The sequence below is a fragment of the Chamaea fasciata genome, unplaced genomic scaffold (assembly GCF_029207755.1).
Source record: "Chamaea fasciata isolate MVZ Bird 193981 ecotype frontalis unplaced genomic scaffold, bChaFas1.0.hap1 SCAF_7, whole genome shotgun sequence".
NCBI lineage: Eukaryota > Metazoa > Chordata > Aves > Passeriformes > Sylviidae > Chamaea > Chamaea fasciata.
This window is the reverse complement of record NW_027094092.1, coordinates 957403-979256: the sequence shown is the minus strand read 5'-3', so window position 1 is coordinate 979256 and position 21854 is coordinate 957403. Positions and strand designations below refer to the sequence as shown.

The following is a 21854-nucleotide window of genomic DNA, read 5'->3' as shown; positions in this document are numbered from 1 at the left end:
ACCCATCCTGTCCCCAGCTCCCCGGGCGGGTGGGCACCAGCACCCACAGGCCCCCCCTCCCCCCAGGGTGGGCTCCCCCTCCCCTGGCCAGATCAGCGGTGTCCGGCCGGGGGTTCCGCGACCCGGCTGGGAGCACGGGCGGGGGGAGCGGATGGCGGCCCCTGAGTCAGCCCCGCGCCGCCCACGCCCCCTCCCACGGGTGCCGCCGCACCAGCTTGTGGCATTTCGCTCGCCGGAGACGGCGCCGCAAACACGCGCCGGTGCCAGCCGGTGCCGGTGCCGCCGCAGCCCGCGCGGCCACGCGTCCCCCCCCCACGCGCGGCACCGGCGTGGGGCCCGCGCGGGGCCGGTACGTCCCGCACCGCCGTCACCCGCACCGCCCCGGGCCGGGCAGAGGCGCGGCGGCACCACGGACAGCGCCGGGCCGGCACCACGAACAGCGCCGCGGTCCCGCGTGGGTGTGCGGACCGCGGCCCCCCGCGCCCTCCCGTCGGCTCGCTGGCTGCGGGACTCCCGGTCCCGCCGCACCCACCCCGGGGGAAGCCCCCCCCCGCCGTCCGTGGGGGCACCGAAGCCCGGCGCCGGTGCTGGGATATCGTAGGACAGAGGGAGGGACGGACGGACAGACGGGCGGACGGACGGACGGACGGACAGAGACCACCCTCCGTGTCCCGCGCTCACAGCTCCCCACGCGAGCCCCCCCGTCCTTTCCCCCCGGGGGGACCCCATCACATCCCCGTGTCCCCACTGGGCGTCCCTCTCGTGAATTCCCGCAGGGCGTGTCCCCCGTGGGCGCCCGCAGCACATCCCCCGCTGTCCCCGCTGTCCCCGTCGGGAGTCCCCGCGCCCACCCCTGTCCCGCCTGTGGCGGGCCGGCCCGGGAAGGGTTAAGCGGCGGGGCCGGCGCGGGGGGCGGAGCGGCCGCCCCGGGATAAGGCGCGGCGCGGGGAGGGCTCAGCCCCACGGAGCCGCGGGCAGCGCCGCGCCGAGCCCACCCGTGCCCGAGCCCGAGCCCACCCGTGCCATGCCCCGGGGCGGCGGCGGCTGCTGCTCCCGGCGGCGCGGCGGGGGCGAAGGGGGCGAGCAGCCCCCCCGGCACCGGCCATGACCCCGCGGGTGGGCAGCGCCTGAGCGGCCGCCCCGCCATGCGGCCCCCCACGGCTCGGGACCTGCCCCCAGGTAGGCGCGGGGTCGGGCGGGGTCCCACGGGTGTCGGGTGAACCCTGGGGTGCCACCCGGAGACCTCGGTCCCGGCTCGGGGTGCCCCGCGGCGCCCGGGGTGCGGCTGCCCCGGGGTGCGTGGGGAGCCCCGGGTGCGCGGGGACCCCGGGGCCGCCCCGGAAGGCGCAGCCCGGCGTGGGGGCGCAGTCTCGGGGCACCCCAGGTTGAGTCCCCCGCGGCCCCCGGCTGCCTGGCGCGGGGGTGCCCCCCGACCCACGAGGTGCCTGCTGCCAGCCCAGCCCGAAGTGCGGCTGTCTCATGACCCACGGGGCATCCGGTGCCACCCCGGGGACCCCCAGCCCAGCGTGGGGGTGCCCCACGACACGTGGGTACTCGGTGCCATCCCGGGCCCCCCAGGGCGGCGTGAGGGTGCCCCACGAACCCCGGCACACCCTGCGCAGCACCGGCGTGCATAGCCCGGCTTCTGGGTGCTCCACGATCCACGGGGTACCCGGTGCCGCCCCAAGACCCCCAGCCCGGAGTGTGGGTACCCCGCGATCCCCAGCGGGGTGTGCCCCACCACCCAGGGGGTACGCGGGGCCACCCCCGGACCCCCAGCCCGGCGTGGAGACGCCCCACAGTTCACAATGCGGGCACCGCCTGGGAACCGGGAGTGTCCGGGTCACCCCGCGGGTGGGTGCCGCGGGTCTGTGGGGTACCCGCAAGTACCGGCATGGGGGGGTTTGGCACCCGGTGGGGGGGAAGCTGAGAACCGGTGACTTCAGCTCCCAACTGAGTCAGCCCGCGGCGTGGGGGAGTGACAGATGGGACGCGGGTGGGGGGCGCACGCCGGCACGGGGCGCCGGGGGAGGGGGGCGGCGCTGAGCAGATGCGCCGGACGCCTCCGTGGGTGGCTGGGGGGTGGGTACCCCCCCAACTCGTGGAGCACCGGCAGAGGGGAAAGGGAGGGAAGGGGGCGGTGGGACCCCTCGGTGCATCTCCGGTGTGACCTCCGGTGCACCGGAGGGTCCCGCCGCCCCCCTCCTTCCTCTCCCCTCCCCCGGTAGCGGCGACTGGGCGCATCCACGCATCCCCGGGCGTGGATCCAGGCCGCCGGGCTGAATTATGGATGAAGCTCTCGGGTTGCAGCCTGAGGGGGGGATGGACACGGGTGGGGGGGGGGGGGAGGGAAGGGGGGGATGCTGAACACCCGGAGCGGCGGCGCGTGTCGTCAGCCCGCGCCCACGCGTGCCCCGCCCCACACGTGGCCGCGGCACGCGCGCACGTGGCACCGCCCCGTTTGGGGAGGGGGCACGGACCCCCCCCCCCCCCAGACTAGGGTGAGGGGGGTCCCAGGGGTCTTTGACCCTCTGGGGGGTTCTGGTGGACCGTGGAGTGGGCACGGTCCCATAGGAGCGTGGCCACGGCAGGGGGGGTCAGGGAGTTTTGGGGGTCCCTGGGGAGCATGGCCCCAGTAGCAGGAACAGCTCCAGGAGGTCAGAGATGGACAGCCACTTTTTGGGGTGCCCAGCCTCGGCGCTGTGCAGCAGCATACGCCTGGGGGGGGTCTCTGGGGTGCACAGTCCTATGGGCTGATGTGAGTCTGGGGGCTACAAGGGACACTTAGTGCTGTTGGGTGGTCATGACCTTGGAATTCTCTTAGGGGACTGTGGTCCTAGGGATCTCCTAGGGGTCCATGGCCATGTGGGTGGACATGGCCTCGGGGGGTCCCTGGGGAGGCATGGCCCTCAGGGGACTTCTGGGGGCCATGGCCCTGTGGGTGGGCACAGTCCCCCACCTGGGGGTTGTGATGACCTTGGCGTTTCTCCTGGGCAACCATGGCCCTGTGGAGCTGGTGTGGCTTTGGAGGGTTTCTAGGAGAGCCCAGCCCTATGGGGTTGTCATGACCTTGGTGTTCTCCTGGGGAGCCATGGCCCTAAGGGTGGGTACAGTCCTGGGGGCCTCCTTGGGGTGCCCAACCCTATGGAATGATCAGGACCTTGGGACTCTCCCAAAGAACCATGTCTCGATGGGGTGGGCACGGCCCTGAAGTCTCCAAGAGGCCTTCCTGGAGTGCCAGGGCCGGGCGGGTGGGCACGGCCCCGGGAGGCTGTGTGGGCTGCGCTTGCCGGGGGGCTGCGGGGGGCGGGCGGCGGCGGCGCGGGGGTCGGGGAGGCGGCGGTGCCCCGCGCTGACGCCCCGCTGTGCCCTCAGGCGGGCGCCCGGCGGCCCTGCTGCTGCTGGCGGCGCTGGTGTGGGTGCCCGGCGGGGCTCCCGCCTGCCCCGCGCTCTGCACCTGCTACGTCTCGCCGCCCACCGTCAGCTGCCAGGCCAACAACTTCTCCTCGGTGCCCGCGGGGCTCCCGCCCGGCGCCCGCCGCCTCTTCCTGCAGAACAACGTCATCGGGGCGCTGCGGGCGGGCACCTTCGGGCCCAGCACCGTCACCCTCTGGCTCTACTCCAACAACATCTCCTCCATCCAGCCGGGCACCTTCCGCCACCTGCCCGCCCTGGAGGAGCTCGACCTGGGTGACAACCCGCACCTCCGCGTCCTGGCCCCCGACACCTTCCACGGCCTCCACCGCCTCCAGGCCCTGCACCTGTACCGGTGCCGGCTGGCCAGCCTGCCCAGCGGCATCTTCCGCGGCCTCCGCAGCCTCCAGTACCTCTACCTGCAGGAGAACGGGCTGCTCTACCTCCAGGTGGGTGAGCTGGGCTGGTGGGCGATGTCTCCAGGGCACAAAGGTGGCACCGGGCAGGGTGATGGGTGACAACCCATGGAGACAGGATGTGGGGCAAGATGATGCTGGCGGGGACAGGAGATGCTGAGGGAGCAGAGTGATGGTGATGGGGCAGGACCATGGGTGACACCAGCGCGTCAGGGACGTGAGACAAGGTCTCGCATGACGCTCATGAAGCAGAGACACGGGAGAGGGTGCTGGGTGATGCTGGCAGGACTAGGACCCACGGCAGGGCTCTGTGGGGCCCACCCCGCTGGCTCTCCAGGCGATGCCCACCAGGCAGGGCCACGGAACAGCACCGCGGACCCCCACCCCACGCCCACCCCTCTCCCATTCCCCGCAGGACGACCTCTTTGCCGACCTGGCCAACCTGAGCCACCTCTTCCTGCACGGCAACCGGCTGCGGGCGCTGTCGGAGGGCGTCTTCCGGGGGCTGTCGAGCCTGGACCGCCTGCTGCTGCACGCCAACCGGCTGGCAGCCATCCACCGCCGCGCCTTCGGGGGGCTGGCGCGCCTCACCATCCTCTACCTGTTCAACAACAGCCTGGTGGCCCTGCCCGGGGACCCGCTGGCAGCCCTGCCCTCGCTTCAGTTCCTGCGCCTCAACGCCAACCCCTGGGCCTGCGACTGCCGTGCGCGCCCGCTGTGGGCCTGGTTCCGCCGCACGCGCGTCTCCAGCTCCCCGGTGCCCTGCGCCAGCCCTCCGCACCGCCGCGGCACCGACCTGCGCCACCTCCGCCCCCGCGACTTCGACGCCTGCCCCGACGACGACGAGGAGGAGGAGGTGGAAGACGGCAACGGCGGCGGCGGCGGCGGCAATGGGGTGATGGGCACCCCGGGGCGGGCGCTGGGTCGCCCCGGCACCCTGCCGGCCGCACCGCCCTCCGCCTTCTACCGCGACGGGCTGCCCCCCCACGACCTGCGGGGACCCCAGCCCCGGCCGCCGCCCCCGTCCCGTGACTCCCGCGGGCCCCCCGAGGACGCCAGCTGCCCCCACGACCCCTGTGCCCCCATGGCCGCTGCCGCGCCCCACCGGCCCCCCGTCCTCCTGCCCCTCCTGGCTCTGATCCTGCCCCGACTCTGAGCCCCCCTCGGCGCCCCAGGGGGGGTCCCGGCTCCTCGGGGTGCCCGTGCACCCCTTCTCCCCAGGGGTGGCCTCAAGAACTGTGGGGAACAGCCGGCGGGTGGGGGCCGGAGGATGCAGAAGGGGGTCCCCTCCCATCCTGAGCGGGAAGAACCCCCAACAGGAACCAAAAGGTGGGAAATTATTTATTAAAAATGGTCTTATTTTGGGAGAGCGGGGCCTGGCTGCTGTGGGTGGGCCACTGCCGTTCCAGGTCACCGCCTGCCGCTCCTGAAATATTGATGGGGAGCGGCGGGTGGCCGGGCAGCGAGGCGTGCAGGGCGCTGTGGGGGGGGACGGATGGACACCCCCCGACACGCGCCACACACCCGGTGCCACCGCGGGGCCGGTGACACGCAGGCTCCTGTGACGCCGACACCCCGCACCCCTCGGAGGGTGCTGGCGGGTGTCACGGGAGCCGCAGGGTGCGGAGCCACCCCCGCGCCGTCACCCGCGCCTTGCACAGCCTGACCCACTTCCCGCAGGCGCTAGCACACAGATGGAGCACACGCTGCCGGGCTGTGGGCGCAGGGACACGGCCCGCCCCCTACCTTCGCTCCCTCTGGGTGTGTGTCACCCCCGGGCTGCCCCTCGGCAGGTGTCCCTCACACAGCGTGGGGTGTCGCTCAGCGGGTGTAACTCCCTGGGTGTCCGTGTCCCCCGGGTCCCTTGTCCCCCCCAGCTGTCCCCGGGGGTGTGTGGGGGCGTCCGTCTGTGTGTGTGCAGACTGTCCCCACGTGGGTGTCCCCATGCCCCCTCCCCTGTGGTCTCTGGCTGTCCCCACGTGGTCTTTGCCCAGGCAGAGGTGTCCCTGGGTTGTCCCCACATGGTCCCATCTGTGTATCCTCAGCCGGGGCTGGGCATCCTGGGGGTGTCCCTGTGAGGGTGTTCCTGTGCCCTGCCCCTCCGGGGCTGTGTCCCTGTGCAGAGACCCCCCAGCTGTCCCCTCTGGTGACCCCCAGCACAGACAGACAGGGAGGGGCTGAGCCCTGTCCCACCCCACGGGGGATTACAAGGGGCTCAGCCCAGCTCTGCCTAATCCGGGGGATTACATGGGCTGGGCCCAGCGGGGGGGGGTGAGGGGCACCCCTGGGTGCCCCCCACAAGGACACCGCACGTGGCAGCTGGGGACAGCAAGGGGGGCTCCCAGCAGCAACCACGGGCACCACGTACCCCAACACACGGCCACAGGGTGGGTTTGGGGGGCGAGGGGAGCACAGCAGACGCCCCGGGTTTATTGGGGTGTGGGTGGGGGCTCAGGCGGTGCCGGTGCCTTGCTGCATTCGCTTGAGCAGCTCCTCGTCCTGCAGCGACAGCTCCGTCAGCTTCTTGCCCATCCGCTCGTGCACCTCCAGGTACTTGGCCACGCAGCGGTCCAGGCACACGCATTCCCCTTTGGACAGCTCCGACTCCTTGTAGTACGGGGGGACGCACTTGCGGTGGCACGCCTGGGTCATCCTGCACGGACCGCAGCGCGCCTGAGCCCCGCGCCACCCGGGACACGGCCCCGCACCCCGGCACACCCTGTACCCCGCCATCTCCACCCCCGGCACACCGACCCTGCACCCCAGTATCTCCTGTACCCCGCCATCACCACCCCCGGGTCCCAGCCCCGCACCTCAGCACGCCCCGTACCCCCCCGTCATCGCCATCCCCGGCACCCCCAGCCTTTGCACGCCAACACCTCCTGTACCCCAGCATCACCGACCGGGACCCCGGCCTCTGCACCCCAACAAGCCCAGTATCCCCCGACATCGCCACCCGGGCATCCCTAGGACCCCTCACCGTCCCCCCACCCTCAGGCACCTCCGGTTCCCCCACTCCCGTTTCCCGGGTGTCTCCTAGGACCCCCCGCACTCCCCTACAACCCTAGCACCCCAGCTTCTGACAGCCTCTAGTGTCCCCCAAGCCACGGACACCCCCCGGTACCCCAGCATCCCCAATGCCCTCTCCCGGCGGGCCGCACCGATTGTACATGTCGGCCATCATCTCAACCTCCAGTTCGGCCGCCAGCTGCTGAGCCCGCAGCGGATCCATGGCGGCCAGCACCGGCCCCGCTCGGCCCCGGTCCCGATCACGGTCCCTCCGGGCCCGACCCCGCTCGGATCCGCCCCGTCGGACCCTCACGGTCCCTCTAGGTTCGGGACCCGGCGGCGGCTCCTTGCAGGAACCACGTGGGCGCCGCTCTTCCGCCTACCCGCGCAGCGGCCCCGCCCCACTACCGGCGCAGACCAATCCCGTGCGCGTAAAGGCGGGACCAGAGGGGCATTTCTGTCGCTGATTGGTCGCAAAGAAGGGGCGTGGCGGCGGCGGCCCTGCGGCGGGAGGGGAGCGGCCGAGCGCGCGCTCTGCCCGGCCTTTGCCCCGCAGGGGGCGTGGTCATTGCGGTGGGGGCGTGGCCACCGCCGAGACCCGGGCATGGCCGGGGGGCTTCGGGTCCCTCCCTGTCGGCTCCCCCTCCGTGCCCCCTGTTCCTCGAATCCCTGGGTCCGCCTGTGTCCCGCCGCCCTGCCCGGGCTATCCCCGTGTGACCTCTGTCCCCACGCGTCTGTGTCCCCCATTCCCTCCCGGGAATCTGTTCCCCCCGTGCACCCCGCGTTCCTCACGTCCCCTGTGCGCCCGCGTCGCCTCCGTGTCCCCCGACCACCCCCGCGTGTCTGTGTTCCCCTGTGACCCCCAAGTCTCCCTGTCCCTGCCCAGGCTGCCCGTGTCCCCTGTGCCCCTCGGGTCGCACGGCACGGGTTCGGTCCGGCCCCCATGGGCTGCTTTGGGGTGTCGCCGCTGTCCGGGCGGGACTGTCGGGGTGTGCCCCCTCCCCAGCCATGCCCGGGTGTCCGGCCCGGCCCCACGCGTGCCCCGCGGGTGGGCGGTGAGTGAAGGCGGCACCTGCCCCCGCCGGGTAAAAATAGCACCGGGCGGGGGGGCTGGAGCGCAGCAGGGGCGGCGGAGCGGGAGCAGCCGGAGGGTACGGGGAGAGGGGCTCCGGGGGCTCCGGGGGGAACGGGGCTACGCGGGGCGGGGGGGCTACGGGGAGCGGTCGGGAGGGTGCGGGCTGGGGGGCACCGGGAGGAGAAGCGGGGGGCAGCAAGGGGGACTGGGAAGGGGTTATAGGGGACCGGCAGTGGGAACTGGAGAAGACACGTGGGGCCGGGAGAGGGACATGGCGGTGCCGGAATGGGATATGGGTGGTCGGGAGGGGACGTGGGGGGAGCAGGAAGGGGCACAGGGGTGCTGACATAAGGGCATGGGGGGGAGGGAAAGTGGGGCAGGACGGCAATGGGAGGGTTGGTTTCGGGCTTGGGGGCTGCAGGAAAACACGAAGGGAACGGGCTGTGCTGTTGTGGTGTCGGGATGGGGGCGTGGGGGAGCCGGGATGGGGCAACTGGGGTGCCCAACGTGAGAATGCCAGGCCTGGAGGAGGGCATGGGGACAGGGGCAGGCACGGGGTTAGCCGGGCTGGGGAGTTTTGGGGGGCATGGGCAAGCTCACGGCGTCATCGGGGGGTACCCCAATGACAGCCCTGTGCCCTTGCAGCAGTGACCGCAGCAACATGGAGGCCCCGGGAGCCACTGAAACCCCCACCTCGGACACCCCCACTTCGGAAACCCCCACCTCGGAAACCCCTACTCCTGGCAGCCCTACCTCGGACACCCCCACTTCGGAAACCCCTACTGCGAGCACCCCGACCCCCGGCACCCCCGCCTCGGACACCCCGACCCCCGGCACCCCCACCCCCGGCACCCCCACCCCGGACGCCCCCTCTGACCCCGCCGCGGGGTCGGGGGCGGGCAGCGGGGAGACGACGACTCCCCAGGACGGGGAGGAAGCTCGGGAAGCGGGGGGCGATGGGGGGGACACGGGGGGCGATGCGGGAGACACGAAGGGTGAAGGGAAGAACACGGCGGGTGAAGGGGAGGATACGGGGGGCTCAGGGGAGTGCGCGGGGGGAGACACTGCCGGAGACGGCGAGGCAGAAGCACCCAGGGGTGCCGGGGGCGATGCCAGGGAGGCCGGGGATGATGGTGGCGATGCGGAGGCAGGGACAGCCGGGGGCACCGGAGGGGGTACCGAGGAGGGTACCGGGGGAGAAGCGGCGCCGGCAGCAGCGGGCGGCACCCAGCGCCGACAGGTGAGGAAGGGGTTGGGGTTGGAAGGGAGGTGGCGGCACAGCCAAGGCAGGACGCGATGGGGAGGGCAGCTGCGGTACGGATGGGGCCAGGGGTGTCTTTACTGGAGCAGGGTGAGAGTGCCAGGGCCAGGACGACAGTGCCAGGGACATTGTGTGAGTGACACTGCCCGTGCTGGCAGTGCCACCCTGCCTGTTGCTTACAGGAACCCGCTTGGCTTCAGGACGAGGACGACGAGCTGTGGCCTGAGTTCCCTCCCTGCTCGTCTCCAGAGGGGGCCACGAGCCCCACGTCCCCCACATCTCCCACATCCCCCACATCTCCCACATCCCCTATGTCCCCCACATCACCCACGTCCCCTATGTCCCCCACGTCCCCGCCATCCCCCACAGGTAAGAGCCATTTGGGCGATGGCACCCAAGTGTCCTGGGGTCACTGGTGCCCCACAGTGTCCATCCTCCCCATGGGAAAGGACCTTGAGCCCCAGGGGTGCCTAGAGGGGGTGCGGGTGCCCTCTTGCACCCCTCTGACCCCTCCTCTCTCCTTGCAGCTGGCACCACTGAGGACGCAGGGGGCAGCAAGAGGTGTGTCCCCACGGGTGGCATCGCGGCACCCACTGCTGGCATGGCACCCCACAGCCCCCTGCTCATGGCTGTCCCACCCGTGTGTGCTTGCAGGGCTGCTCCAGCGGGGTCGGCACGGGACAAGGCAGCCCCGGGTTCGGCAGGACAGAGGCTGAGGCTGGAGGGGGCCGGGGGACGGCCACGAGTGGGGTCCCGGGCACAGGGGCGCTCCGCCATCCTGGAGAAATTTGGAGGGTGAGGGGGGCCTGGCCCCATGGGGGGCATGGGGGTGGGGGGCAGGAGGGGCATTGAGGGAATGGGGGACACGGGGGGACTGGGGGGCTATAGGACAACCAGGGATAGTGGGATGGGTGGGTCATGGAGCAGTGGTGGTGTTGGAAGGCCATGAGGCATTGGGAGGTACAGAGGGAATTGTGGAGCATGGCAGGGGCATGGGACAGTGGGGGTATTGGGGGCCACAGGGCAATGGGGTTATAGGGGAACTGGGGGATCTGTGAGGCAATGATGGAATAGGGGGGCATGGGACAATGAGGGAGGGTATGAGACAGAGGGGGTACTGGGGGGCATGGGGCAATGAGGGGTACAGGGAGGAATGGGGGGTCCACAGGGCAATGTGGGGGGGCTGTGTGACCGTGGGGCAGTGGGGCATTGGGGGCCCAGAGCCACAGGACAGTGGGGTCACGGAGGGGCTGGGGATCCCTATGAGGGACGGTGGGGTGTGGGGATCCCACAGCCCAGGTCCCCCCAGGGCTGCCAAGGGCCCAGCCCCACACCTGCGGCGCTCGGGGGGTGCCGCCACGGTCAAGACGATGCTGCTGGAGTGGTGCCGCGCCCGCACCCGTGGGTACGCGGTGAGTGCAGGTTTGGGGGGCGGCAGGAGCGTCCGGTGGGGGGTCTGGGGGTGGCCTGACCCCTGTGTCTGCACAGCACGTGGACGTGCAGAACTTCTCGGGGAGCTGGGGCAGCGGCCTGGCCTTCTGCGCCCTCCTGCACAGCTTCTTCCCCGATGCCTTCGACTTTGCCGCCCTGGAGCCCAACGCCCGCCGGGAGAACTTCGCCCTGGCCTTCGCCACTGCCGAGTGCGTGAGCGCAGCCCCGGCCCCTCGGTCCCCCCGGCCACCCCAGGCCCCGGTGACCGCTGTGTCCCTTCCCATAGGGAGCGGGCGGGCTGTGCGCCGCTGCTGGAGGTGGAGGACATGGTGCGGCTGCCGGTGCCTGATGCCAAGTGCGTGTACACGTACGTGCAGGAGCTGTACCGCTGCCTGGTGGCCAAGGGGCTCGTGAAGACCAAGAAGCGCTGAGAGGGTCCCCCACAGCCCCCCACCTGTGCCATCCCCCTCTTTGTCCCCTGCTCTGTCCCCCAGCAGTAAAGGCCATGGTGCCAGGCGGTGGTGACCTCGTCTCTGGAGGGAGGAACGCTGGCACCAAGCGAGTGTTTGGGCATTGTCACCAGGTTGGGGCCACAACCCTGGCTCTGCCACCAGGAGGTGACATCCCCCAGGGTTGGCACGTGGGGGGCAGCAACTCTTGGAGCCCCCCACCCTCCCAGTGAGGCACCCCGGAGCCAAAGCAGGTGATGGAGAGAATTTATTGCCTTATGTGTGGGGGTCGGGGCGCGGCTCGGCGTGGAGCCGGGTGTGCTCCTCTGCCCGGCGCCGGAACTCCTCGGGGCGCTCCTGCAGCTCCCGGGCCACGTCCGGCCGCATCAGCCGCTGGGGGTCTGGGCTGTCCAGCTGCAGCAGCAGGTCCTGGAGCACTGCGGGAGCAGGGGGATCAGAGGGGCACCCCCAGCACCGTGGCCCTGTCCCCGCGGTACCCACCTTGGACGGCGCGGGTGGTGGGCTCCCAGTGCGCGTGGGTGGTGAGGGGCTGGCAGAGGCGGCCCTCCAGGTCCACGCTGGGGTGGTAGATAGGGGTATGGAGGGTGGCACAGGGGGGCTCCAGCGGGTGGTGGGGGGAGAAGGTCAGCTCGAAGCGGAAGGCGCCCGTGTTGTATGGGGGGTTGTTCTGCCGGGATATGGGGGGCACCTCAGCCCCCTCTGCCACAGCGTCCATGGGGGAGGGGGCCCTGCCCAACCCTGATACACAGTGCCCCCCGTAGAGACTCCCCCGTGGCAGCCCGAGGCCCTCAGGAGGGGAACCTCCACCCAGTGTGCCCAGCCCAGGGCCCGCAGTGTCCTCGGAGGGACCCTCCCCAATTCTGTCCTGAGAGGGACCCTCACTCAATAAGACAGCCCCAGTCCCAAGGGTCACCCCCAGTCGCTCCCATGGCGCCAGGGGCACATCCTTCCTACAAACCCGCATGTCCCCCATGCGCAGGGGAGCCCCCCAGCCCCCGCTCCCCAGGGCTCCCCGCATCCCCCCGTGCCCCCACGTCCCCCCCGTGCCCTCTCCCCACGCACGGGCAGCAGGAGCCCCCCCCAGCGCCGCACGTTCCCGTCCAGCGGCCGCACGTCGCGGGCCCCCTCCCAGCGCCGCGCCTCCTCCAGCTCCTGCGGGGAAGGGGTGGGGCAGTGTGGGCGGGGCCGTTCGGGACCCGCCCTTTAGGGCGGAGGTGTGTCCCGAGCGACCCCTCCATAGGTTAATCCTCCAACTGGGACACGCCCCTGGGCGGGGTCACCTGCATGCCGCGCCTTAATGGGCAGGGTTTAATGACGGGGCACACCTTTATGGACGGGGCCGACATCCTCGGCACACCCCTGGGAGGGGCCGCCCCGCCGGGGAAATGAAACCGAAACGTGCAGGGGAATTTGTTATCCCCGCACCGGAGACCCTCCACCCGGTACTGCTTCCCTCGCACCCTGGCACCGGGACCCCCCTCACCGGGCACTGACACCCCCCAGCACTGCCTCTCCCCAGGACCGGGACCCCCTCACCGAGCACTGACATCCCCCAGCACCGCTTCTCCCGCACCCCGGCAGCGGAACTGACGCCCCCAGCACTGCCTCTCCCTGGTACCGGGACCCCCTCACCGGGCACTCACATGTCCCAGCACCGCCGCTACCGGTATCCCCGCACTGGTACTAACACTCCCCAGAACCCCCTTTGGCACCCCGGTACCGGGAGCCCCGCACCGCGAGCTCGCCTCCCCCCGGCCCCCGCTCCGGTGCGAGCACCAGGACCCCCGCGCCGGTACCGCAGCGGTGCCGGAGTCCTCGCCCTATCCCGGTGCCCCCGGTGCCCACCTTGGCGATCCGCCCGGCCATGGTGATCAGCGCCCGGTGCCGCGGGGATGGGCTCCGTGGGGTCACGCCTCCGGGCGGGCGGGACGAGGTTCTCCGGCCGCGCCCCCGGCGGGGATGGGTGCGGGCAGATGGGCCTGGGGCGGCCGGCGACCCCCGTCAGCCCGGGGGTCCCGGGGCGGTGGGTGACAGAAAGCCAGAACCCCGCGCAGACGGTGCCTGACGGGAGCAAACCTGACGCGGGGTCGCTTCCAGGCTGCCTCCGCACCCCCCTGCCCGTCCCCCACGGCTGCCCCCGCATCGCTGGCCGTGTCCCGGCTGATTTACGGGAACCTCCTTAATTTTTAACCAGGCACCGTCGGACCCGGCCAGATCCCCCGGCGCCCGCTGGACACGCAGGGACAGACCCGCTGGGCACCCAGGTGGGCCCGCGGTGCTGCCTCCTCCCACCCCTCACAGCCGGTCCCCCGGGGGGAACGGAGCGAGGGCACCCCGGGGTGGGGCTGCACGGGGTGGGGGTACGGGGGGTGCAGGGGTGGGGGTGCTGGGTGTCTTTCCTGCCCTTGACCTGTGCCCTCCCACCAGCATGCCCACCAAGACACTCTGGCTGCTTCTGGCGTGGCTAGTGGCCACAGCCACGGTCACTGTCACCCCGGTAAGTGTGGCCTAGGGACACGGGCTCCCTGTGCCGACACCCCTTTATACCCTCGCACCCGAGTCTCCACCCGGGTGCCCCATGCCCCGCTCATGCAAGTCCCTGTGCCCAGGTGCTCACTCTGGAAGCCTCTCCCAGCTGGATGACATCGCTCAGAGAGCCCCCGACACCACCTGTGCCCCCTGTCCGTACCCCCGCTCCCTCGCAGGACGTGGGGGGCCCCGTCCTGCCCTTGCCCACCCCCAGCGCCCACCCCGAGGGGCTGTCTGGCTGGGGTGTCACAGGTGCCCCCAGCCCCACAACGCCGGAGGGAACACCGGAGGAGCTGGACGCCGCAGCCAACGGGACCACGGCAGCGCCCACCGCTGGCACCAGCGCCCCGCCGTGCCCTGGGGATGAGGAGCCGACCGACACCTGCGGGGAGCCCACGGTGGAGCAGCGGGCTGCCGTGGCCGAGGCTCTGGTCACCTTTGCCCTCCGCTTCTACCAGCACATGGCAGAGGCTGCCCAGCCCGACGCCAACCTGCTCTTCTCCCCCATCAACGTCGCCGTGGGGCTCTCGCACCTGCTGCTGGGTGAGGGGCTGCCCGCGGGCACCGGCACCGCCGTGTCACCGCCGTCCCCGCCGGGGCACCTCGCTGAGCTTCCCCTGTGCCTGCAGGCGCCCGCGGAGAGACCCAGGAGCGACTGGCCGCCCTCCTGGCATACCCACAGGGGCTGGACTGCGTGCACGGCGCCCTGCAGCAGCTGGCCAGCGCGCCGGGCCTCTTCTCGGCCGCCCAGATCTTCTACCAGCCAGGTGAGGCGGGCACCGGTGGGGCGCGGCTGCCGGCCGAGCACCCGGCCTGACACCGGGACCGCGCCGCCCCGCAGATCTGCACCTCCGCCCGCGCTTCCTCAACGACTCCCTGCGCTTCTACGGCGCCCGCCCGTACGCCCTGAGCGGCAACGAGAGCCTGGACCTGCAGCGCATCAACGCCTGGGTGCGGGAGGCCAGCAAGGGGCTGCTGCCCTCGCTGCTCTCCGCGCTGCCCCCCGAGCCCAGCCTGCTGCTGCTCAGCGCCGTCCACCTGCGCGGTACGGCCCCGCCACCGGGCATCCACCGGGCATCCACCGGGCATGGGGTGTGGGGCTGAGGCCGCCCCGTGTGCCCTCCCCCGGTGCCCCCCGCCCCCCAGCCGCGGTGCCTGTCCCCACAGCCGCCTGGCGCACGCCGCTGGACCGTAAGAAGACGGTGCTGCTGCCGTTCCTGCGGCCCGGGCACCCCCCGCGCAAGGTGCCCACCATGACCAGCGCCAAGTACCCGGTGGCCTCCTTCAGTGACTCCCGCCTGCAGGTCCAGGTAGCCCTTGGCCGGGACCGGCCGCCAGGTGCTGGGGGTGTGGGGGGTTACCGCTGGGGGGATAATGGAGCGATGTCACCCCAGTGGCACTAAGGAGGAACGCCAGGCTGTGACATAACTCCTGCGGCACTCGGGGAGGATGACAGGCTGATCTCACTCCCCTGGCACTGAAAGGGGCACAGGCTGTGACCTCGCTCCCCTGGGACTTCGAGGGATGCCAGGCGGGCACCTCCCTGGCGGCGCTGTGGGGGTGCCGGTCCATGGGGTCCCCGCAGTGGTCCTTAGGTGGAGGTCTGCCCCACAGGTGGGGCGGCTGGAGCTGAATGGGGGGCTGAGCCTCGTGGTGCTGATGCCACGGGGGCCCCTGGAGCCTCTGGAGACCCTGGAGCGGGCGCTGGACCCCACCACCTTCCTGGCGCTGCTACGGCGGGCGGCCCGCACGCCGCCCCGGGCCACCGCGCTGTCCCTGCCCCGCCTGCGCCTCGACCTCGCCCTGGACGTGGTGGCTCTGGTCCACGACATGGGTAAGGACACCTCTGATGACGCCACAGGGGCTGGGTGGGCTGTGGGGTCACGTCAGTCCCTGTGCGGTGGCATTACTCCCTGCAGGACGTCACGGGCCCCTCCCCTGGGGTCACTTTCCCCAGGGTCCCCAAAGACAACGATGTCCTTGGTATCCCCTTACCTTTGGTTTCCCCTGAGTCCCCCCACACTCACGTGTCCCTGGTGTCCCCTATGTCCCCAGTGCCCCAGATGTGCCCTGCTCCCCCCAGCACCCCTAATGTCCGCTTACATCCCAGTGTTCCCAAATTACCCCTGCTGCCTCTCATGTCCCCAAGCGGCGCAAATGTCCCCTATCTCCCCGGTGTTCCCCGTGTCGCTGAGTGTCCCCTGGCGCCCCCTAGTGTCCTCGTTGTGTCCCGGTGTCTCCTCTATCCCCTGTCCCTTGCGTACCTGCGTCTCCATGTCCCTATCCCTCTGGTTTTCTCTGCATCCCTCGTGTCCCCGGGTCCCCTCGGTGTCCCCTCCGTCCCTGGTGTCCCCTGTGTCCCCGCTGCCCCGGTGTCCCCGTGTGCCGCGGCAGTGGCGCTGAGGCCGGGTGCCGCAGACTTCGGGCTGTTCCTGGACGCGGAGCTGTGCGGGCTGGCGCGGGGCCCGGCCGCGGTGGACACGGCGCAGCACCGGGCGGTGCTGGCACTGGACGAGGCCGGCGTGGAGGCGGCGGCGGCCATGGCCACCTCGGTGGCGCGCTCGGCCTTGGTGCTGGAGGCCCTGCGCCCCTTCCTCTTCGTCCTCTGGCACAACACCGGCGAGTTCCCCGTCTTCATGGGCCGTCTCAGCGATCCCCAGCCCTGACTCTGTCCCTCCTGTCCCTGTCCTCCCTCCTCCCATCCCTCCATCCTTCCCTCCCGCCTCCTCCTCTCCCTCCTCCCTCCATCCTTTCCTCCTCCTCTCTCTGCTTCCCTCCTTCCTTCTCTCCTTTACCGCTCCCTCCCTCCCTCCTCCTCTCTGCATCCCTTGTCCCTCCTTCCTCTCCTCTCCTCCCTCCCTGTTTCCTCCCTCTCTCCCTCCCATCTCCCTCCTTTTCCCTCCCATCTCCTCACCCTTCACACGCCCCAGCTCCCCAGGGCACCAGGGGGTGCCTGCTCCCCCCGTGCCTCAGTTTCCCCGCCAGCTCGGGGTCCCAATAAACGCATCAACCACCTCCCGCCTCCTGCATGTGAGGAGGGGAAGGCACAGGCTGGGGCCACCAGGGACCCGCACTCTGCACCAGGGTCAGCCAGGGGTGGTGGCAGCACAGGTGACAACCAGCACCTTCCTAAAAAAAAAAAAGCCTTTATTGCCCTAGAAAAGCCCCCCAACCCCCGCGGCTGGAGCCACCCAGGGGGTACCGGGGGGCACAGGGAAGCTGCCAAGGAGGGGGTCATCCAGCGCGCCCTCCACGTGCCCCCCAGTCCCAGCCGCGCCCCCGCGTCAGTCCCAGCCGTTCTCCTTCACCATGTGCGACATCTCGATGATGAACTTCCCCTCCTTGTACTTCTGGCTGCTCTCGAATGCCTGCTCCTGGGGGGGGACACAGTGTCAGCCCCCCCATGCAGCGCTGCCTTCCCCAGAGCTTGGGGGTGTCCGCAGCAAAGGTTTGGTGTGCCCAAGGGCAGGGATTGGGGTGCCAAGACATGCCCAGGGCAGGAGTTGGGGTGCCCAGGCAAGGGTTGGAGTGCCGGGGGATGCCCATGGATGGGGCTGGAATGCCCAGAGGGGTTGGGGCCCCCGGGCAGTGCCCGCAGCAGGTGGAGGGCACTCACGTATTTCCAGCCCAGGGTGGTCTTGCAGCTCTGGCAGAAGATGTCGGCCACCGAGTGCAGCCCCGTCAGCAGCAGCCGCTGCTCAGCCGGGCCGCACCCCACGTTCACCCTGCACCGAGAGTGGGGTGTCCCACAGGCTCGGCACGCCCAGCCCGGGGACCCCCGGGGCTCCCCCTCCCGACTGCCATCCCCGGTGCCCCCCAGTACTCACACGGAGTTGAACAGGTAGGCACGGCCGTGGCTGCCCTGGAAGGACTGTGGGGACACGGCGAGTGTCACTGGTGGGTCCCCCACGTCCCCCGGCACCCCTCCCTCCATGCCCTACTCCCATCCCACTGCACTGCCACCGTGCAGCACACCGCCCTGGGGACACCGCAGGGGGACACCTGCCAGCTCGGGGACACTGAGGGGGTGACGGTCACCTCCATGGGAGCGCCATACGGGTCACCTGCCACCCCCAGGACACCACGTCGCGGGGGAGGATGCTTCCTGCCTTGAGGCGATGCTGGCCACCGTGGGAACGTCCTCATCGCGGGACACCACAGCGGGAGCACTCACCCCCCTGGGGACACCACAGGGGGACACTTGGCGCGCCAGGGGCACCATGGGGAGAAACTCAACACTCTGGGGACACGGCGGAGGAACACACCCGTTGTCCCAGCCCGCCCTTGGGACAGAGCAAAGGAGACTCCCACTGTCCCAGCACGCGTGGGCCAGTCCCCACCCAGCCCGGGGGTGGCGGTGGCACCTTGGAGATGAGCTCCTCGTGGCGGGCCAGGTGCGCCCGGCAGTGGACGCAGCTGTAGGTGCGGTGGGAGCGCGGCAGGTAACTGCGGAAGGTGCGCGGGGGCAGGCGGGCGGCCGGGGGCAGGCGGCGGCGGGCCGGGGGCGGCATGGCCGGGGGCAGCGCCCCGGGGGGCACCGCGCAGCCCCCGCACAGCCGCTCGCAGGGGAAGCAGCGCAGCAGCGCGCCCAGAGCCGTCGTCCCGCCCGGCCGGGCTCGGGGGGCTCCGCCGGGGCCCCCCGGCAGAAGGAGGCCGAAAAGGGGGGCGGCCTGCGAAGGGGGAAGGGGAGCGGTGAGGGAAGACCCCCCTCCTCAGTGTCCCAAGTGTGGGCGCTCCACGTCCTGAGCCGGCTGAGACCGGGCGGTTCATCGCAGGAGTGACGGGCAGCGGGGACACCGGGAGAGCCGGAGGGACGGGAAGGGGGGGCCGAGAGACTGGGGGAGGCGGGGGGCGTCCCAAGCTGCGTCTGGGGTCACTTCCCGAAGCGTCTGGGAGTCCCCGGGGAGTGGGGGTCCCCGGGGAGATGATGGGGGGTCCTGAGGGGGAAAACTGCGGGTACCAAGCGGGCGGGAATAGGGAACCGGAGGAAGGATGACGGCAGTCCCGAGGGGGAGATGATGGGGGTCGTCACGGGGGGTTGATGAGGGTTCCAAGGTGCCACGGTGGGGTCCCAAGGGGGGTCCCAAGGGGGTCCCGGAAGGGATGACGGGGGTCCCCGGGAGGAGAGAGAGTGCTGGGGGGGATATTTGCGGTCGCAGTGAAGGAGGACAGGGGTATCGCCTGGGGGGGGGGGCAATGTCAAGAGCGCTGGGGGACACGACGCGGCTCCGTGGGGCTTTGGGGATCTCTGGGGGAAACGATGAGGGGGTACCGGGTTCCGTGTGTTCCCGGGGCCGCTCACCGCCCGCCGCTGCCGCCGCTGCCGCTGTCGCCGCTGTCCCCGGAGCGGGCGCGGGGGGGGCCCTGCGTGCCCGGGAGCCGCATCACGGCACCGTGACTCATCCCGCGGCCGTGACGTCACCGCCCGCCACCGCCGCCGTGACGTCACCGCCCGGCCCCCCGACGTCAGCCCGGCCGCCGGGGATGCGCTGCGGCCGCCGGGGCACCTCCGGTCCCTCATGTCCCCCCACGTCCCCCGTGGCCACTCCGGGCCCCGTGTCCCCGGTGAGCCCCCCGTGTCCCGCCATGTCCCCCCATGTCCCTCCATGTCCCCGTGTTCTGCCTTGTCCTCAGTGTCCCTCCGTGTGTCCCTGTCCCCCATTCCCCTCATGTCCCCCATGTCACCCCTGTGAGATGTAAACCAGGCGCGGGGGGCGGCGCGGGACTGCGTGTAGATGTCGTGCGAGCGTCATGCAAACGAGCCCGGGACTCATCCCGAGGGATCGGGGCGGGGGGAGAGGGGGAGCCCCACTGTAATGAAAGGAAAGCAGGAGGCGGGGCCGCGGGCGACATGCAAATTAGATGCAAACGAGCCGCAGGGACACGACAGGACACGCCCCCACGTGACGCAATTCCAACGTGACCAAGCCACTTCGCTCCGTCTCGCCGCTCTGACGTCACTTCCGTCGCGGCCGCGGCGGGCGGGGGGCACCGGGTCGGGGACCCCCGCGTCACCGCGATGGCGGACGATGGCGGCGAGGAGAAGAAGCAGGTGGCCAAGTTCGAGCTGGAGCGGGAGACGGAGCTGCGGTTCGAGGTGGAGGCGGCGCAGACGGTGCAGCTGGAGCTGCTGACCGGCATGGCCGAGGTGTTCGGCACCGAGCTCACCCGCAACAAGAAGTTCACGTTCGACGCGGGCGCCAAAGTGGCCGTGTTCACGTGGCACGGCTGCACCGTGCAGCTCAGCGGCCGCACCGAGGTGGCCTACGTGTCGCGGGACACGCCGATGCTGCTGTACCTGAACACGCACACGGCGCTGGAGCAGATGCGGCGCCAGGCCGAGCGGGAGGACGAACGCGGGCCCCGCGTCATGGTGGTGGGGCCCACCGACGTGGGCAAGACCACCGTGTGCCGCCTGCTGCTCAACTACGCCGTGCGCCTGGGCCGCCGGCCCACCTTCGTGGAGCTGGACGTGGGGCAGGGCTCGGTGTCCATCCCCGGCACCATGGGCGCGCTGTACATCGAGCGCCCGGCCGACGTGGAGGAGGGCTTCTCCCTGCAGGCCCCCCTTGTCTACCACTTCGGCTCCACCACGCCAGGCACCAACATCAAGCTCTACAACAAGGTGAGCGCGGGGAGCTCGCCCCGGCTTGGATCTGTGGCCCCGGAGTTCCCCAGGCTTCCCTCCCCACCGCGCGCCGCGGGGTCTCTGAATCCCCGGGGGGCTCCCGCTGCTGCCGTTTGGGGCCAGCACAACGCGTTTTAAAAACAACTGCAGCCTCGTGCACAGCCAGTCACCCCTTGCCAGCTATCGGATCAGGGCGGGAAGGGAGTGCAGGGGAGGACACGAGGCTGATTAAGGGAACTGGGAGAGGTGGGGCAGTTCAGGAAAGTTTGTGCACTGACCTCAGAGCAGCCTTTTCCATCCTGAGGGGCTACAGGGGAGCAGGAGAGGGATTCTTGTCAGGATCCGGAGTGATAGGATGGGGTGCAATGGGTTCACAGTTAGAGGAGAAATTTAGGCTGAATTTTGGGAAGAAACTCTTTTACTGTGAGGACAGTGAGGCCCTTCAGGGTTGCCTAGAGAGGCTGTGGATGCCCCATCCCTGGAAGTACCCAAGGCCAGGCTGGATGGGGGTTGGAGGAACCTGGGCTGGTGGAAGGAGTCCCTGGCAGAGGGAACTGGATGGGGTTTAAGGTCTGTTCCAACCCAGACCATTCCACAGTTCCACGATTTTGCCCAGAACCGAGGCCTTGAGGGTTCTGAAGGGGCTGGGGACGGCGTGTAGGGACACGGGTGCCCCTGTGTGACCCCTCCTCCCGCAGATCACCTCGTGCCTGGCCGACGTCTTCAACCAGCGCTGCGAGGTGAACCGGCGGGCATCGGTGAGCGGCTGCGTCATCAACACCTGCGGCTGGGTCAAGAGCTCGGGCTACCAGGCCCTGGTGCACGCCGCCTCCGCCTTCGAGGTGGACGTGGTGGTGGTGCTGGACCAGGAGCGCCTCTACAACGAGCTCAAGCGGGACCTGCCCCACTTTGTGCGCACCGTGCTGCTGCCCAAGTCCGGCGGCGTGGTGGAGCGCTCCAAGGACTTCCGCCGGGAATGCCGGGACGAGCGCATCCGTGAGTATTTCTACGGCTTCCGCGGCTGCTTCTACCCCCACGCCTTCGACGTCAAGTTCTCCGACGTCAAGATCTACAAGGTGGGCGCGCCCACCATCCCGGACTCGTGCCTGCCACTGGGCATGTCCCAGGAGGACAACCAGCTGAAGCTGGTGCCGGTGACACCGGGGCGGGACATGGTGCACCACCTGCTGAGCGTCAGCACCGCCGACAGCCCCGACGACAACATCTCCGAGACCAGCGTGGCCGGCTTCATCGTGGTCACCGGCGTGGACCTGGAGCGCCAGGTCTTCACCGTGCTGTCCCCGGCGCCGCGCCCCCTCCCTAAGAACTTCCTGCTCATCATGGACATTCGCTTCATGGACCTCAAGTAGGGGAAGGGCGGGATGTGCCCCCCGCCTCCTCCTCTTCCTCTCCCTCCCCGTGCCCCCTCCTCGTTCCCCCAGCGCGGTGTGACGCTGGCGCAGCACCCGTCCTTTGGTTTTATACTTTTTGTACAGTTTGATATTAAATCTGGAAGCCTTTGCCGCTGGTGAGCGTCTGCTGAGGGTGGGGGGTCCCCGAGAGGAGCGGGGGTTGCCGGCCCCGGGCTCCCCCCGCGCCCGGCGTGTGCGGCGCCCGTTCC

The 21854-nt window shown here is 70.8% G+C and overlaps 7 protein-coding genes across 12 annotated transcripts; 4 read left to right on the top strand and 3 right to left on the bottom strand.

Moving 5' to 3' along the window:
• The first annotated feature begins 975 nt into the window (after positions 1–975).
• Positions 976–5390, top strand: RTN4RL2 (reticulon 4 receptor like 2). Its single transcript, XM_066187131.1, has 3 exons — positions 976–1179; positions 3376–3863; positions 4246–5390. Exons 1-3 carry the CDS (start codon positions 1146–1148, stop codon positions 4984–4986), a joined length of 1263 nt encoding a protein of 420 aa, XP_066043228.1. The 5' UTR covers positions 976–1145; the 3' UTR covers positions 4987–5390.
• An 828-nt stretch (positions 5391–6218) lies between these two features.
• On the bottom strand, positions 6219–7216 carry TIMM10 (translocase of inner mitochondrial membrane 10). The gene is made up of 2 exons (XM_066187133.1): positions 6992–7216; positions 6219–6483 (listed from the first exon to the last, which is right to left on the bottom strand). The coding sequence occupies exons 1-2, from the start codon at positions 7060–7062 to the stop codon at positions 6282–6284; spliced, it is 273 nt and encodes a 90-aa protein (XP_066043230.1). The 5' UTR covers positions 7063–7216; the 3' UTR covers positions 6219–6281.
• A 631-nt stretch (positions 7217–7847) lies between these two features.
• On the top strand, positions 7848–11104 carry SMTNL1 (smoothelin like 1). The gene is made up of 8 exons (XM_066186753.1): positions 7848–7894; positions 8560–9154; positions 9358–9544; positions 9703–9736; positions 9830–9970; positions 10485–10587; positions 10664–10815; positions 10893–11104. Exons 1-8 carry the CDS (start codon positions 7848–7850, stop codon positions 11035–11037), a joined length of 1404 nt encoding a protein of 467 aa, XP_066042850.1. The 3' UTR covers positions 11038–11104.
• Positions 11105–11312: 208 nt separating this feature from the next.
• UBE2L6 (ubiquitin conjugating enzyme E2 L6) lies at positions 11313–13116 on the bottom strand. Of its 3 annotated transcripts, XM_066187123.1 has the most exons (4): positions 12922–13114; positions 12139–12228; positions 11557–11743; positions 11313–11492 (listed from the first exon to the last, which is right to left on the bottom strand). In XM_066187123.1, the coding sequence occupies exons 1-4, from the start codon at positions 12940–12942 to the stop codon at positions 11332–11334; spliced, it is 459 nt and encodes a 152-aa protein (XP_066043220.1). In that variant the 5' UTR covers positions 12943–13114; the 3' UTR covers positions 11313–11331. The 3 variants fall into 3 exon arrangements, with proteins under 3 accessions (XP_066043220.1, XP_066043221.1, XP_066043219.1); XM_066187124.1 differs by lacking the exon at positions 12139–12228 and having other exon boundaries at positions 12922–13116; XM_066187122.1 differs by lacking the exons at positions 12139–12228; positions 12922–13114 and having other exon boundaries at positions 11557–12100.
• Positions 12507–16620, top strand: SERPING1 (serpin family G member 1). Of its 3 annotated transcripts, none has more exons than XM_066187115.1 (9): positions 12507–12518; positions 13271–13340; positions 13504–13573; positions 13686–14148; positions 14235–14372; positions 14447–14650; positions 14773–14915; positions 15220–15439; positions 16024–16620. In XM_066187115.1, exons 3-9 carry the CDS (start codon positions 13505–13507, stop codon positions 16269–16271), a joined length of 1485 nt encoding a protein of 494 aa, XP_066043212.1. In that variant the 5' UTR covers positions 12507–12518; positions 13271–13340; position 13504; the 3' UTR covers positions 16272–16620. The 3 variants fall into 3 exon arrangements, with proteins under 3 accessions (XP_066043212.1, XP_066043213.1, XP_066043211.1); XM_066187116.1 differs by lacking the exon at positions 12507–12518 and adding an exon at positions 12668–12690; XM_066187114.1 differs by lacking the exon at positions 12507–12518 and adding an exon at positions 12709–12756.
• Positions 16621–16731: 111 nt separating this feature from the next.
• Positions 16732–19085, bottom strand: YPEL4 (yippee like 4). 2 transcript variants are annotated; one of them, XM_066187129.1, is made up of 5 exons: positions 18878–19085; positions 17970–18275; positions 17433–17476; positions 17222–17330; positions 16732–16979 (listed from the first exon to the last, which is right to left on the bottom strand). In XM_066187129.1, the coding sequence occupies exons 2-5, from the start codon at positions 18114–18116 to the stop codon at positions 16890–16892; spliced, it is 390 nt and encodes a 129-aa protein (XP_066043226.1). In that variant the 5' UTR covers positions 18117–18275; positions 18878–19085; the 3' UTR covers positions 16732–16889. The 2 variants fall into 2 exon arrangements, with proteins under 2 accessions (XP_066043226.1, XP_066043227.1); XM_066187130.1 differs by having other exon boundaries at positions 18908–19085.
• A 318-nt stretch (positions 19086–19403) lies between these two features.
• CLP1 (cleavage factor polyribonucleotide kinase subunit 1) lies at positions 19404–21750 on the top strand. Its single transcript, XM_066187117.1, has 2 exons — positions 19404–20230; positions 20932–21750. The coding sequence occupies exons 1-2, from the start codon at positions 19625–19627 to the stop codon at positions 21601–21603; spliced, it is 1278 nt and encodes a 425-aa protein (XP_066043214.1). The 5' UTR covers positions 19404–19624; the 3' UTR covers positions 21604–21750.
• The last annotated feature ends 104 nt before the right edge of the window (positions 21751–21854 follow it).